The sequence below is a fragment of the Chiloscyllium punctatum genome, chromosome 7 (genome assembly GCF_047496795.1).
Source record: "Chiloscyllium punctatum isolate Juve2018m chromosome 7, sChiPun1.3, whole genome shotgun sequence".
Taxonomy (NCBI): Eukaryota; Metazoa; Chordata; class Chondrichthyes; order Orectolobiformes; family Hemiscylliidae; genus Chiloscyllium; species Chiloscyllium punctatum.
The window spans coordinates 57,186,098-57,203,246 of record NC_092745.1 but is presented as its reverse complement, the minus strand read 5'-3'; the positions used below and the strand labels follow the sequence as shown (position 1 = coordinate 57,203,246).

Below are 17,149 nucleotides of genomic sequence, written 5' to 3'. Positions count from 1 at the left end.
TTAGAGGTATATAAAATTATGAGGGACATGGAGAGGGTGAATGGAAAGCAGCTGTCCCCCTTAGCCAAAGGGTCAGTAACAAGGGGGCATAATTTTAAAATGAAAGGCAGGCAGTTGAGGAGATTTAAAGAAAAGATTTTTCAATAAAAAGCTGGTGAGAGTCTAGAATGCACTGTTTGGGAGGGTAGTTGAGGCAGGTAAATTGAACCTTTAAAACTTGGATGAACACTTGAAATGTCATAGCATGCAAGTTGATGTGCATGGTGTTAGCGCGGATGAAATGATCTCAGTCCGAGCCCAGAGTGTGGTTCGACAATCGGTAATTTTATTAAAGTATTAAAGTTGGCGGAGACCAACCGAGGTCCGAATCTCGATCGCTCTCCCATTTCCCGCACGATGTTACAAGTTATATACTTCATGAGTCAGGATGTAGGAGATTGGGTATGAATGAGTGTGAATGGTGGCAATCATGGCTGGAGTATGTGTGAATGTCAGGCTTCCTGCCGTCCTCGGAGGGTCGGCAGCATACACAAAAGGTGTGCTGTTTATCTTTATGTAAATGGGTCTGGGTGCTATCTGCTTGTCTCTCCGTGAGGGCTGGAGGCTAGCACCCCGTTTGTTACTCCCAAAGGGTCTGTTAGGTTCATCCTGTTTGTTTGGTGTTTGCCTTTTGTGTAGGACTGTTTTGCATGATCAGGTTATGGGTGTGTGTCAGTTGGAACCTTGACAAGATTATAAGGTGGGTTTCGATCTGTGACTGGATTAGTGGTGCTGGAAGAGCACAGCAGTTCAGGCAGCATCCAACGAGCAGCGAAATCAACGTTTCCGAAACGTTGATTTCGCTGCTCGTTGGATGCTGCCTGAACTGCTGTGCTCTTCCAGCACCACTCATCCAGTATTTGATTTTCAGCATCTGCAGTCATTGTTTTTACCTTTTCGATCTGTGAGTCATGACCATTGTCTGGAGTCCTGACTAGTGTCTGGTCCGGTATGTATTCGGATCTGTCTTTGGGCCCCCTTCTCCCGATCACGTGGTCGGGCTGGCAGCTGCTGTCTTAAAATGAATACTGTTTGCTTTAAAATGGATACTGCTGGCTCTCCCGATGTGGGCCTTGCTCCACAGTAAACACGGGGTGGTTTATCTCCCCCCTTAAATGGGAACTTGGGACTAGTGCAGATCTCGTGTAACTTTGGCAGTACAGACCTGACGAGCAAAAGGACTTCCTCTGTACACTATGATTCTATGATCAGATTGTGATCGGAGTCTGGAATTCTTGGCCTGAAATGGTGGCTTAGTCACACATGCTGGTAACATTTAAACATGATTTAGATTCTTACCTGTGCTGCCACAGGATATAGGCCAAGAGCTGGAAAATGGGATTAGTGTGCTAAGATATTTATTGACCAGAGGGCTGAATTTCCTCCTTATGCTGTAAATATCAATGTGTCCATAATATTTCTTTACTAATACAGTTTTTCAAACTCTCAAAATAGCTTAGACTCCAACTCAGTAATCAATTAATAGTATGACCAGATATTCTAAAGGTTGAACATGTTAAAAAAAGGTAATACAAATACATTTTCATTAAAAAAGAACTTGCACGTGGGAAGTCTAAATAGCATTTGTTTGTCAAGATTGCATTTTCCTATGACTCTAACTGGGTCATTACATGTACATTTCTTTGGCACATCAATCTAGACTACAGCCCTAAAACTCCAATTTACAGTATGCCTCCATTCACTATAACTTATCTCCAATTGGATTCACCCAAGTCACCACTCAGCCACCTCAACTGGCGAGCACCACTATGAGAAATCATTACCACTAAAAAACTTGGAACCAGAGAACTTCTCAGTTACCACAGCCATTTGTTAATTCATCCTCCCACATACAATTGTCCATCCAAAAAGCATTTATTTGAAGACAATTACAAATTATTTTGTTTTGAAACCTGATTTGACAACCACTTAACAGTTAAGGCACTGACAGAAATTCACAGATTGACCTTCACCTCATTACAGTAGAGGACAGCAAGCACAAGGGTAACATGGTTGCACACTGACAGATGTCCTAACTCTCCCAGGCCACCACTGTTAACAACATACAGAAGTTTTAGTTGAGCCAATCAACAACACAATATACTTACTCTAAACCCAGCATAAATCTATTTGTCAAGTGCAATTTAAGATCGCTGGTACAAGCAAATTTTGACATCGATATCCTCACAAGTGAAGAAAAACTTTCTTCCCTTACAAGGATGTGCTGAAACGTGCGTATTGCATCTTTTAGGAAAAATATTCCAGTCTGCACAGGGGCAAATCGCTCAGATCTTTTCTGTGGCTAGCAATTATTTCACTGGTGCTTTATTTTTCACATGTTGATTCAGTTTCATCAATAGAAGAAATTCGCATGAAACATGGGAGGCAGAGCATAAGAGGAGGACAGAAGGATGGAACAGCATAAAGGGACTGAAATGATGACTCAAGTAGCAGAGCAACTAAGTGAGATACAATTAGGCTTCGCCTACAAAACTCAATTAGGGGAGATTGAAAATTCTATGCTCTACATTCAACAATTAAAACTATAATGCCAAAGCAATCATGCAAAGCAAGATCAGAGATAAATGGGATTTGCTCATGACTCAGAGTGATGAGCAATGATCATTAATTTTACAATCATTAGTCACTGTCAAAGAAAATATAAGTAGGGTGACTAGGGCAGAAAGGAACTTGAATAAAATTAGCCCTGTAAAAACATACTGGATGTGAATGCCTTCACAAGAGGACAGTGTCTGCTCAGAATGAGATAACCAAGTGAAAGATACCCCAAGGGATCTTTTGAAGCAAACAGAAGTTAACTCATTCAAGGAGAACTCAGATCTGGGACAGTAACAGAAAAATGACATGGTATGGAAAGAAAAGGGAGATGAACAATCCAAATTTACTTTTGAATCATTAACTCAAACTTGCATACTGGGATATGACACATCACAAGACCTGACAAAATTTGCAACCTTTTGTTTGAGGAATATCAGAGAAGAAAGTCTGAGTAACACACTTGCGCACATTGTGTTGTCCTGCCAAAATTCAACCAGGTTGGGAATCTCTGGATGCAGTGTAAATTTAATCAGGTACTCAAAGCTATAAACATATGTTGTTGATTACTACTTCAGTTTGTGGACAACATCTAGCCTACTTGGCTTGGATGACAAATTGTTCCTTTTAAAGCTCTGGGCTACACTTAAGAGGGTAGAATAAGCAGCATTATTTCACAATTAAGCTCAGAGTACCTGTTCAGATGGGAAGGCCTTGTAGCACAGTGTCCCTAACTTAGGGCGAGAAGGTCCAGGTGCAAGATTCACACCCTGAAGTGCATTGCAATCAGTCTGAATAGGTCGATCAAATACTTACCTGTGCAGATGGGAGGGCTCTGGTGTTTTTTTTAGATTACTTACAGTGTGGAAACAGGCCCTTCGGCCCAACAAGTCCACACCGCCCCGCCGAAGCGTAACCCACCCATACCCCTACATCTACCCCTTACCTAACACTACGGGCAATTTAGCATGGCCAATTCACCTGACCTGCACATCTTTGGACTGTGGGAGGAAACCGGAGCACCCGGAGGAAACCCACGCAGACACGGGGAGAACGTGCAAACTCCACACAGCCTGAGGCGGGAAATGAACCCGGGTTGTAATGGTAGTATTCCTACCAGTAAACTAGGAGACTTAACTGCTAAACTTCCATCTACTCCAGGGCTTAACATGATGATCTGAATACATATTTTAGAAAATATTTGCCTATGCAGGTCAAAGAAGACTGGATTCATATGATCCAGGTCCAAAAGATCTGGGTTCAAAAAAGATTTGCAACAATACGACTTGAGGGGTGTTATGAGGTGCTTGAACAAGTTGGTTAAAAGGAACTACCTGTGCTGGTGGTCCCAGTTCTTGAGCTGGCGGTTGAATTGTTAATCGTGGAGGAAGAGGATGAGGTGGTCTCCGTGGTGACCGTAGTAGTCGTGGGGCCTGTCTTTCAGATATGGCCTGCTGTTCTCGAGAAGCTTCTGAAGTGTAAGAATCTGTGGTGGGGACATTACCTTCACCGCCAGCTGCTGACAAAAAAGAAAAATTATTTTTGTCCGTCAGCAGCCTTGTCCTAATTCAACACCCTGTTCCATAACCAATAGGACAATTAGCATATTAAGCATAACTGATCCAATTTTACACCTAACTTGCAAACGTTATAAACTGAAATTTCATGCGTAATGTCATGGATAGCATCTGTGCCAAGGAAATAGACTTTTGGATAAAATAATTTTCTACTGATCACAAGATTGACCTGTGTCACTTGTTTTCTAGTTTGATCGAATTGCCCAAGTTTTCTCTTAATGCCAAAGTTCTTCCCCTCAAGTTTCAAAAAACTGTTGAAATCTCCAATGCCATATCATCATTCAGGTTGTAGTCAAGAAGGACATACAATTCTAAGCAATTTCTCTACTCAGTTAAGTACATATACGTCAATAAAATGAGGAGGAGTATGGAGATGTTGTGAAGAAACTCCCCTCTTACAAAGCTGTATTTTTACCATTTAATTAATGAAATGCACATAACACAGAGCAGTAATGTTACTAAATTAATAGTAGGCTGTATTAAAAGAAGTCTTTCAATGTCACCTTGACATCAGGTATCTTTTCAGAGTCCCTCCTCACACAAAGCTGCAAACTTAATCTTTTAACAGTAGTGACCAATTTTGTTCTGCGTGTTATCTAATTAGCTTGAAGGAATGCCAGAGATGGAATGGGATGAGGAACAGGTAACATTAATTATGAGTTAATTGTGTTTGAATTGGTTTAATAAACTTTGGAACTACTCATAAGTGTGGGAACACTTTCAAAGTCTTATAGTTAACTGAAATAAAGTTTCACAAAAGTTTAAACTTGAATTCTGTTTAAATAGTTCTGTTTTGGACGTTGGTGGCAGAGAATGATTGACACAAAATGTAACATTTTGCGGCATTATTGCCCACTTGTTTTCTGAAAATGAGACAAGTAGAAGGATGAAATTGTATGTGGACCTGGGGTTATTTTGTTGGCAAACAGGAAGCAAGGTGTGGCTTTAACTTTGTTACCATACAGAAGCAAGTCAAGGTTCTTCAGAATTGGATCCTGATGTTTGGAACATAAATGATGATCTGAACTGATCGTTAACTCTCATAGTCAATTGAGGTTTTTAAAAAAAGGTTCCTATGTTTGAGGCATTGTTAGATTGTGAAATTTTATGAAGACTGAGTACAGCACTACTCGTGGAGGTGGTCTAATGAAATTCAAATTCTCTCCAGCTTTCTTATTCTTTGACACCTTTTTATTATCATGTCTTCTCATCTATTGTAGCCACTATGACTATATGCCACACAGGCATCGTGTTCTGTTGGTTTTTTTTGTATTATACTGTATTTCTTGTCCTAATTAAATCTTGCATATAAGATCACAGAAGTATCATTTGGAAGTTCCCAGAACTGATCTGGCATTTAAGTTAATGCATTATGCTAAAATATGGACAATTTTAATTTTGCCTCTAGAACGACATCAGAAACCATTGAAATAAATCCCATTAATAGGAGAGGGAGGATGAAAGTAGTAGTCCAAAAAGACACCATTGACAAGGTAGAGGGCATAGTTGAATAAAGACAAGAGATACAGTACAACTGAGGAATACCAAGAGGAGGAGAAACCCATGTGGGTGGGTTGTCATAGTGGCTATAAACAATTAATAGACAAGATAATAAAAAGGTGTCAAAGAACAAGAATTAAAAAGATGGAGAAGTGCCAGATAGGAGACAACCAGCCCCAATTACAAGGGTAGAAGCACTGAAAAATAGTGTCCTCTGTTGGGACTCGAGGTTTAGCAAAGCTAGCAGCATGAGGTTTTGCAGAGATGCAAAGGTCCATTCATCAACAGGAAAAGCAACTTTGAACTATGACTTGGCTTTGTTGACAACATATGATTGCGAATAGAAACCATATTCCTACAGAGAGAAAAGCTTAAGAGTCATGTGTTTCTTTCATCCTTCAAATGAGGAACCAAACACAGATGGGATTTTCAAAGCTAAATAAATGCATAAATGAGGTAAATGATGCCTTTAGAAATTGGTACTCCTCAGTAAAGCCTGTTTTGTTAAAATTGGGTTGTCTTCAGTTAAAAGATATATTTTACTGGCATCATCGGGGCAGCCTTCAGTCATGTTCATGGCACATGTTAACAATTCTGTAACAAAACCAAATCAATAAATACTTCTGTAATGGGTTGGATCCTTTGCAAAACAGTTGAGAACGGAATTTCACAGGGACCACTGTTCCCAAAATTGTCGAGTGCATTTTTAACCTTAACTAACTTGGTTATACTACATCTTTCAGTTTAATCATACTTACAATTATCTTCTGGTATTTGAGTACTTTCTCCTTCTTTACAAATGCTACCACTTTGTTCATTTTCTGCACTCTGTTCTGTCCCGTCAGCACCCTATGCGAAAAGTAGGCTCAAATTTAGAAAAGGAAGTAGTCTTTCAACGTCACAGCCTCATTCCTCACAAAATTTAAAAAACTTAAGCAGTCTCTAATTCTACCTCTGTCACATTCCTCAAAACCCAGGTGACATTAAGACCAACTCAAGGAAAGTTACTGAACCAAAAATTAAACACTACAGATTTTAGGATTTCTTTGAATAATCAAAACTGTTTGCACTTAATTTGCAAAATATTTTTAAAAATTATTGCAGAAACAAATTCGAAAGGATTAATCCAAACTAGAAGGATTCACTTCAGACTCTCAAAATCAGATAGTTTCACTGACAAAATTTCTAAAATTAATGTGTGAAAGCTTTCTGTCCCTTTATGACATGTCTCCTGCAGGAAAACAAACATGTTCAACAGATTTGACTACAGAAAGACAGCTATCACATAGCATTGATTGTGTTCTCAATAGAAATGCAGGTAAAATTTATTCAAGAGACTGGGACTGCAGAGGATTGCTGCAATTATACTAAAACATCATTTCTAAAATAATACTTTCCTTCCATAAGTTAAATTCTGCAGTGTCAATGAGCCAAGACTGGCTACTCAAATCAAGTCACTGACTGAAGACAAATCAGCTTAAGTCTTGGATTACCAAGCCTACCACAAAGGGCTGAAGTGTTCTAATGTTACAACTATAGGTCAGCTGGACATGAAAGAGCTTATAAACTCTATAAAAAGGTAGAGAGTCATTACTTGCTCAATATTAATCAGAAGTTGAACTAATTTCAAATGAGGATGTGATTGTATATTCAAGAATTATCAATGATAAAAGTTGGAGCCACAGTGAGCTGTACAGATGGGAACAGAAAGCAGATAAATTAAATAAGTTTGGATAAAAACTTGTCAGAAAGATTTCAACTTGAAGCTATGTTCAATCATCACGTCAACTGAAAAATATGGTTCCACGTAACTACTGTTGAGACAAAGTGATGTGAAGGATCAAACAAATTTGGTAGTCAGCTGCATGAATCAAAATTTGGGAGTAGGCACAAAAATGATTTCAAAAAGACTCAACGAAATGAAGTGATACCTCTGTTGTACAGAGACTTGCTCAATAACAAGCAAGCAGCAATTAGGTTAATCACCAAATTTAACAAAAGGAGGTACAACACAATTCACCACAATGATATCAGGACACGGGGATTAAATCATGAAAGACGGGTTACAGAAAGCCGACTTGTATTAATCTCGTTTTGGAAGACTGAGTGGTGGCATAAATGAAACTTGAATAGCATTCAATACAGGAACATAAGAACAGGAGGTGGTCATTGAGCCCCTCAAGCCTCTTCCACCATTCAAATGAGATCATGGCCCAACTCTTTCCACCTGCATTCAGCCCATATCCCTTAATTTTGTTGCTTAATTTTAAAGCTGAGATAGGTAAAGTTTTGTTAACCATATGTATTAACGGATAGAATTAAAATTAACAACTGATCTAGCACTGACTGCTATTTGTGGAACAATATTTGAAATTTCTACTAACCTGTGTGAACAAGTGCTTCCTAATGTCTCTACTGAACAACCTGGCTCCAATTTTCAGAATACTCACCCTAGTTCTGCAATCTTCAGCCAGAAGAAAAAGGATTTCATTTTATCATCTACCCTGTCTTTTCCTGTTAATAGCTAGAAGATTTTCGTCAGATCACCCTTCAACTTTCTTAAATTGCTAGAGAAAACAGGCCTAATTTGTATAATCTCTCCTCAAACTTAACCAAGGAAGTCCAGATGTCATTCTTATAAATCTATGTTGTCCTCCTTCCAAAGCCAATATATCTTCTTTCCTCATGTATAGTACCTGCATCTGCTCATAGCACTCCAAAGTGGGATCTAACTAGAGGTTCACCCTTGTACTCCAGTCCTCGACGTATAAAGGCCAGCAAACAATTAGCTTTTTTATTTTCTGTACCTATTCGTAACATTTTGTAGATCTTGCACCTGAACTGCCAAGTGCCTTTGGATAGTCATTGTATTTAACTTCATACCATCTATGAAGCACCCTGGTCAATCCTTTTTTGGCCCAAAACAAATAACCTCACAGTAGAATCAGAGAGAATGTTTCTGGACTGAGGACAAAAAGTTGAATTTTAAAAATGGTGGATTGAGAAAAGTGTGGATCTTGCAGCTCCTCCTGAGATTTCAAGCTTGCTTATACGACTCAAAAGATAATAAGTACAAAATGTCTAAGTTGGTTATTTGGTTTCTTTTTGGTTCTTTTATAGTCAAAAGTACAAACCCCACAAAGCGCCGCCCCCCCCAAAAAAAGCATGCTTTTTTTTCAAATGGGCTTGCACTTACTGAGCTTTTGGCGAGGCCAATAATGGTTATTAAGAGTTTTTTTTAAATTTGACTTCAAAAAATTAAATGCGTTGAAGAGGAGAGTTTTTACAAAATATTGCTCGAGATCTTTTTTTTAAATTGTGGAAAGAGGGATATTTTTTAAAAACACAGTTGTATTAATGGAGTTTTTGGAGAGGCTGACATGTGGATGGCTCTGGAATGAGATTTTTTTTTCCCCAAGATCAGAGGACTGAAAGCTGTCTTCTGGACTTTGTGAAGGGTGGTTGTTTTTATGTTCAGCTAAGTGGTTGATTTAATACTTATATACTTTATGTTTAATATTAATTCTTTGGGTAAAGAAAGGTAACTTACTTTATATCCAGGGAGCCACTGAAAGCTGTTTTTTCTTAGGATTGATGTCATTGAGGGCATACAAGAGACACAGTTAAATGGCTAGCAGATTTAGAGAAGTGATTACACAGCAGGATCGGTCACATAAGTGGATGACTGTCAGGAAAAGCAAGAAGATAATTCAGAAGTATTCTGTGGTGATTCCTCTCAAACATATTCATTTCTGAGTACTGCTGAAAGGGATAGTCTCTCAGAAGAAAATAGAAGAGGCAGTTAGATCTTGGGCACTAAAACTTAAACTTGTATTAGGCAGGGTTGGACAAAATTTAAAAGAATAATTTTTATAGAGGACTCTCCTGTCAGGGTACAAATAGCAGATTCTGTGGCAGTGAGCATGAATCTAGGATATGGTGTTGCTTTCCTGGTGCTAGGGTGAAGGACACCTCAAAATGTTTGTAGCATACTGCCAAAGGGAGAGCGAGAAGCCGGAAGTTATTGGACACATTGATAGGAATAACAAAGTTAGGGCAGAGATTAAGGCTTTCCAGAGTGAATATAAGAGGTTGAAGAAGATGATAAAAAAAACCTTTAAAAGTAATAATCTCCAGTTTACTCCCAGTGCCAACCTTGAATGAGGGAAGGAATAAAAGGATTAAAGGAGATAAATAAATAGCTGAAGACGTAGTGTAGTGTTCAGAGATTCAGATTCTTGGATCACCAGGAGCTCTTCTGGGGCAGATGGTATGACTTTCACCCAAACTGGCAAGAGACCACGGTCCTAGGGGGAAGAAGTGCTATTTCTATTAAGGGAGCCTGGGAATGTGAGTGTGGTGTGAGATGGATGATTCTGAATCTGAGAAGAACACGTTAATTGGGGGAAAAAAAAGTGTGGCGCTGGCAAAACACAGCTGGTCAATCTGCGTCAGAGGAGCGGGAGAGTCGACACTGCAAGACTAAGGTCTTCACCAGGAATGTGGTGGGGGTGCCCCAAGGGGGCTGAGATAAATGGGAGGGGGGGTGGGGCGGGGCTGAGGGGGAAGGCAGCTGGGAATGCAATAGGTAGATGAAGGTGCAGGGGTAATGGTGACAGGTCGAAGTAAAGGATGGAGCGGATCGGTGGGAAGGAAGATGGAAGGTAGGTCAGTTCAACAGGGCAGTGCAGAGTTGGAGGATTGGATCTGGGATAAAGTGGGGGGAGGGTCCGAAGGTGGAAGATGAGGTGTTCGGTGACTGGAATGTAGCAGTGGAGGCGGTCCAAGACTTGCACATCCTTGGTGGAGTGGGAGAGGGAATCTACTCCCAAGAGGAACAATTCCCCTGCAGGACAACCCAGATGGCCTCCTACTTCAAGGACCGCAATTTTCCCTCCTACATGGTCAACAATGCCCTCCAGCACATTTCCTCCACATTCCCCACCTACAGTCTTGAACCCCACCCCTTCAATCACAACAAAGATAGAACCCCACAGTCCTCCCCTTCCACCCCACCAACCTCCAGATACAACACACAATCCTCCACCATTTCCGCCACTGACAAACAGACCCCACCACCAGAGATAAGTTTCCCACCCCACCCTTATCTGCATTCTGTAGATGCCATTCCCTCCACGACATTGGTCCATGCCCCCACCAACCTACCCTCCATTCCCAGTGCCTTGCTTGCCAGCGCAAGAGGTGTAAAACCTGCACCCATACATCACCCCTCACCTCCTTCCAAGCCCTAAAGGATCCTTCCACATCCAGCAGAGATTATTTTGCACACCCAAACACCCTGTCCACTGTGTCCGTTGCTCTCAATACTCTCCTCTACATTGGGGAGACAGGACGCCAACTTGCAGAACGTTTCAGAGAACATCTCCAGGACAGACGCAACAATCAATCCCACCGTCCTATGGTCCAAAGCCCCCTCCCACTCTGCCAAGGACATGCAAGTCATGGGCCTCCTCCACTGCCAAATTCTAACCACCCAACGCCTGCAGGAAGAGCACCTCATCTTCCGCCTTGGGACCCTCCAAGCACACGGGATCAATGTCGATTTCACCAGTTTCCCCATCTCCCCTGCCCCACCTTATCCCAGATCCAACCCTCCAACTCGGCACCACCCTCTTGAACTGTCCATTTTCCTTCCTACCTATCTGCTCCACCCTCCATTCTGACTCATCACCATCAACCCCCACCTTCATTTATGTATTGCATTTGCCCCCCCCAGTCCCAGCCCTCTCCCATTTACCTCTCAGCACCCTTCCTAACAAAGAGCTTCTGCTCAAAACATCAACTCTCCTGCTACTCTGATGCTGCCTGACCGGCTATACTTTTCCAGCACCACACTTTTCGACTCTGATCTCCAGCATTTGCAGTCAGCACTTTCTCCAAGTTAATTAGAAAAGTCAGACAAGAGCAAGTCAAAGAACAAAGTTAATCTGAATAATTAAACTGCATTTATTTCAAAGCAACAGGTCTTACATGTAAGGCTGATAAACTCAGGGCGTGTTTGGGAATATGGGATTGGGACAGAGTTATTAGAGAAGCTTTGCTGAAGGATGGACAGGACTGGAAACTCAATCTTCTGGGTTTCAGATGTCACAGGAAGGATAGAAAGGGAGGCAAAAATGGAGGAGGAGTGGTGTTTTTGATTAAGGAAAACATTCCTGTTGTCACTTGAGAAGATATTTTTTAAAATTGTCCAGTCAAAATATAGAAGTTGAAATTAGAAATCAGAAAGGAATGATCACCTTGACGGGATTTTATTACAAGACCAACCCAACAGTCAGAGGGAAATTGAGGAACAAATATGTAGAGAGCTCTCAGATATATGTAAGAATAAAATGTTGTAATAATGAGTGATTTTTAATTTTTCAAACATTGACTGGGAGCACCACAATGTTAAAGTGGTAGAAGAACTTGTTAGATAAATTCACAGAAATTTAGGGAAGGCAATGGTTTAGTGATATTATCATAAGATTATTAATCCAGAAACATGGCTAATGTTCTTGGGACCTGTGCTAGAATCCTACCATGGCAGATTATCAAATTTGAATTCAATAAAAATCTAGAATTAAGGGTCTACTGATGACCGTAACTCCATTGTTGATTGTTGGAAAAACCCATCTTGGTCAGTAATGTCCTTTAGGGAAGAAAATCTGCCATCCTTACTTGGTCTTACCCACATGTGACTCCAGAGCAACAGCAATGTGTTGACTCTTAACTGGCCTCTGGGGAATTAGGGATGGGCAGTGAATGCTAGCCTAGCAAGTGATGCTCATGTCCAGGGAGTAAAAGAAAAAGATAGACTAATTAATAAAGTTACATCTCATGGGATTCAGGATGATTTTGCCAACTGGACACAAAATTGGCTTAACGTCAGGAGACAGGCTGAGGATTTGGAGGCCTGTTACCAATGGTGTTCAACAGGAATCAACGCTGGATCCACTTTTGCTTGTCATTTGTATAAATGGTTACTAAGTTTGTGGATGACACCAAATTGGTGGTATAGCAGACAGTGAAGAAGGGTATCTAATATTAAAAAGAGATATTGATCAGCTGGGTCAATGGGCTGAGGAGTGACAGATGGAATTTAAATTTGGATAAATGCAAAGTATTGCATTTTGTTAAAACAAACAAGGACAGGACTCATAAAATTCAAAGTAGGGCCATGGGTAGTGTCATAGAACAGAGGGACTTAGGGATTCAGGTACATAAGTCTTTGAAGTTTTCATTGCATTTTGAATGGGTAGTTAAGGCGGCATTTAGCATGCTTGCCTTCATTGTTCAGACCTTTTGAGTATAGGAGTTAGGTCGTAATATTGAGGTTGTACAGGACATTGGTGAGGCCTCCTCTCGTGTACTGTGTGAAATTCTGGTGGCCCAGTTATAGGAAGGATATTAATAAGGAAAAGATAGTTCAGAGGGTTCAGAAAAGATTTGCCAGGATGTTGCCCAAAATGGAGGGTTTGAGTGATAAGAGGAGGCTGGATAGGTTGAGGTATTTTTCACAGAAGCATAAGAGGTTGAAGGATGACCTTATAGAGGTTTATAAAATCATCAAAGGTACAGATATGAATGGCAGGTGACTTTTACTTAGGGTGGGGGATTGCAAGAGTACTTATATTTATAAGTTGAGAGGAGAAAGATTTTAAAAAAGATATGTCAGGCAACTTGTTTATTTTTTCAAAATCAGGAGCATGGTTCATGTGTGAAATGAACTTCCAGAGAAAGTGGTGGATTCGGATACAATTTAAACATTTAAAAGACATTTGAATAAGTATACAATAACAAATGTTTGGAAGGTATTGGCCAAGCGCAGGCAGGTGGGCCTAGTTTGATTTGAGATTACAATTGACATGGATTGGTTGGAACAAAGGGTATGTTTCTATGCTGTATGACTATGACAGGAGGAACTGATATTTCCAAAGATTAGTGAAAACACGAAACGCCATCCTGACAAAATGCAGAGTCTGAGTCAAATAATTTTCTTACAAGTCAACAGATGTTTACTGCACAAGGTGTCATAAGATGTGGAGCATGAGCAGATAAATAATTATAGTACAGTTCAACAATGATGCAAAAGAACGGTTGAACGTGCACAAGTGGTCCACTCCTGTACCCATTATCGTGAATACCATAACAGTCACAGACAAAAAGCTCAGGAGTATCCTATACATTAGCACTGACTTAGTTAAATCATGCACATAGCCTCAAACTGTATTTTCACAATTTGATTCAACAGAACTGTTACAGTGCATTTGGTGCCTGTTCACTCGGTCTCATAATTACACAATGAGGAAATCAAATGTTTTTTGAAGGTGAGTTTCAGAGGCACTTTCAATGCAAAATGCTGATCACAGCATTTTTGTCACTTCAGCCACATCAATATTCCCAAATCTCAATTTTTGCATACCTCTGCATCGCCACCATCATAATTATCTTCTCCATCAGGACTACCCCCATTACTATCTTCACCATCACCATCCTCAATTCCAGTATCATCATCCTCATCATATTCCTCCTACAAGGATCAAAAACAGTTAATGGGGTCAGAAACTTCAGTTTGCACCTCTGGAAAACTAAAATAAAAATTACTAAGTAGACTTCCTCCATAATATCCTATTCTTCATATGCTTTCTTTTTGTCATCCTGCAAAATTCCCACATATGCAAAATATTAGTTTGGTGGTGGAAACTGGGAAAGAATGTTACAAACAAGCAAGGTTTCCTGTTTTACAAAGAAACTAGGATTCAATACATGAGGAAAGTTAGATTATCAACCAGGAATGATTATATTAATTTCTCAGTCCTCCAAGACTTCAATCAGCTACTAATAGCTATGTTTTGAATTCAACATAATGCCCAAAACTGAAAGTGTGTCCTTCAAAGTAAGCGTTCTTAATTTTAATATGGAAGTATTTGAACAATTAATGGTTAAAACAGATGAATTAGTTTGTAAATCATTTGCCAGTATGAGACTGGCAGGTGATCACTGCGACCATCCACATTCCCTGCACACAAAAGTAAATTCTGTAAAAATACTTCATTGGCTAAGAAGCAATTTGGGACAGAAGCTTGAGAAAGGTGCAACGCCTGCATAAGCATTAGGGATCATCTTGGCCAAGTCAAGTGCTACATTCTAACTAAATAGATGGCTATAATATAAAAGATTTGAGGAGGAATATTTTGAAAATGAGAACATACTCCAATGGAGACACTATTGCTATTATTCAGAGACCAAAAGTTCTGAAAAACACAAAGACTTTAAAAGATCGTAGCCTTGATTCTTGGGTTCCCAATCATTAACTAGATAAATTTCACCCAATTCATTAAAATTAAGCAACACTTCAAATAATTACTGTTATTTACTTCAGTATTTAAACAGGAAAACAGATCAAATGGCAAACAGAGATGACATCAAAAGATGCGGCTAGAAATGACACAATGACATCTGAAATAAAGAGACAAACAGTAAACTAGTAAAACTTGAGGCAAGGTTCCTTGCCCAGGTACATTTCATCTGTGCATTCTAAAAGAATCCTGAGAAAAAGACAGCAAAAACACTATTATAGAATTATTTCAAAAGCAAAATACTGCAGAAATAGAAAAGTGCTGAAAAGCTCAGCAGGACAGACAGCCTCCGTGAAGTGGGAAACAGAGTTAACAGTTTGAGTCTAAAATGACTCTTCAGAAGATTAATCAATTAAAAAGGAGTGACAGCGGGAGATAATCAGAAACCAACATGAAGCCAATACTTAAGCAGTTATAGATTCATAGATTTGTAGAGCTTGGAAACAGACCCTTCAGTAAAGCATTTGATAAAGTTCTCCATGATAGGCTTTTACAGAAAAAAAACGGAGGCATGGGATTGAGGGTAATTTAGTGGCTTGGATCAGAAATTGGCTAGCTGTAAGGGGGCAGAGGGGTGGTGGTTGATAGGAAATGTTCACCATGAAGTTCAGTTACTAGTGGTGTACCACATGCATCTGATTTGAGGTGACTGCTGTTTGTCCTTTTTGTAAATGACCTGGATGATGGTGTACAAGGATAAGTTAGTAAATTTGCAGATGACACTAAAATCAGTGGAATTATGGACAAAGTGGAAGGAGGTTGCAGTTTATAGAGGAACATAGATAAGCTGCAGAGCTGGAGTTTAATGCGGAAAAGTGTGAGGTGGTTCATTTTGGAAGGAGTAATAGGAATACACAGTACTGGGCGAATGGTAAGATTCATGGTAGTGTGGATGAGCAGAGAGATCTTGGTGTCCATGTGCATAGATCCCTCAAAGTTGCCACCCAGTTTGTTAAGGTTGTTAACAAGGCGTACAGTGTGTTAACTTTTATCGGTAGAGAGATTGAGTTTCAGGACCATGGGGTTGCAGCTGCACAAAACTCTGGTGTGGCTGTACATATAGTTCTGGTTGCCGCATTATCGGAAGGACGTGGAAGCATTGGAAAGGGTGTGAGAGAGATTTACCAGGATATTGCCTGGTATGGAAGGAAGGTCTTAGGAGGAAAGGCTGAGGGACTTGAGGCTGTTTTCCTTACAGAAGGTAGTTCAGAGGTGACTTATTATAGGCATACTAAATGATCAGAGTTAGATAGTGTGGTCAGTGAGAGCCTTTTTCCTGGACGGTGATGGCTAACACGAGGGGACATAGCTTTAAACTGAGGGGTGACAGATTATAGGACAAATGTCAGAGATACGTTCTTTACTCAGTCAGGGCATGGATGCCTTACCTGCAACAGTAATGGACTTGCCGTCATTAACGGCATCAAAATGGTCATTGGATAAATATATTGATGATCATCGAATAGTGTCAGTTAGATGAGTTTCAGATTGTTGCACCGACCTGTGAAACCATCAGGAGCCGAAAGGCATGTACTGCACTATAATGCTTTATATTTGGTCCAACATGTCTAGTCTGACCAGACATCCTAAATAAATGTATTCCCATTTGCCAGCACTTGGCCCATCCCCCTCTTAAGCCATTCCCATTGATATACTCATTCAGATGTCTTTTAACTGCTGTATTTGTCCCAGCCTCCACCACTTTGGCTGGCTGGTAATTCCATACATGCACCACCAGCTGCATGAAAAAATTAGGCACGGAACTGCTTAGATCCTTTTTAAATCTTTCCTTTCTCACCTGAAACCTATGCCCCCTACTTTTGGATTCCCCCACCCCAGAGAAACCATGCCCCTCATGATTTTACAAACTTCTTAAAGTCACCCCTCAACCTCCAACACTCTAGAGTAAGCAGAACTATCTATTCAGCCTCTCCCCACACAGTTCAAACCCTCTAACCCTGGCAACACCCTTGTACACTTTCCTGAACCCTATCAAGTTCCACAACATCCCTCCTTGAGTTGTAAGATCAGAATTGAATGCAGTATTCAAACGTGGCCTGAGCAATGTCCTGTACATTCGCAACATGATCTCCCAACTCCTATACTTAAGGCACT

At 40.2% G+C, this 17,149-nt stretch overlaps 1 protein-coding gene across 6 annotated transcripts in view; it reads right to left on the bottom strand.

Annotated features, from left to right (window-relative positions):
- Positions 1-17,149, bottom strand: part of LOC140479668 (nucleoprotein TPR-like) — a 152,657-nt gene that overhangs the window by 19,348 nt on the left and 116,160 nt on the right. For 3 of the 6 annotated variants that reach the window (XM_072573618.1, XM_072573620.1, XM_072573623.1), the window contains 3 exons: positions 14,098-14,205; positions 6,431-6,521; positions 3,930-4,114 (listed from right to left, as the gene is read on the bottom strand). In XM_072573618.1, the coding sequence (XP_072429719.1) occupies positions 3,930-4,114; positions 6,431-6,521; positions 14,098-14,205 (384 nt within the window). The remainder of the gene's footprint in view (positions 1-3,929; positions 4,115-6,430; positions 6,522-14,097; positions 14,206-17,149) is intronic. The other 3 variants (XM_072573619.1, XM_072573621.1, XM_072573622.1) reach the window with 3 other exon arrangements.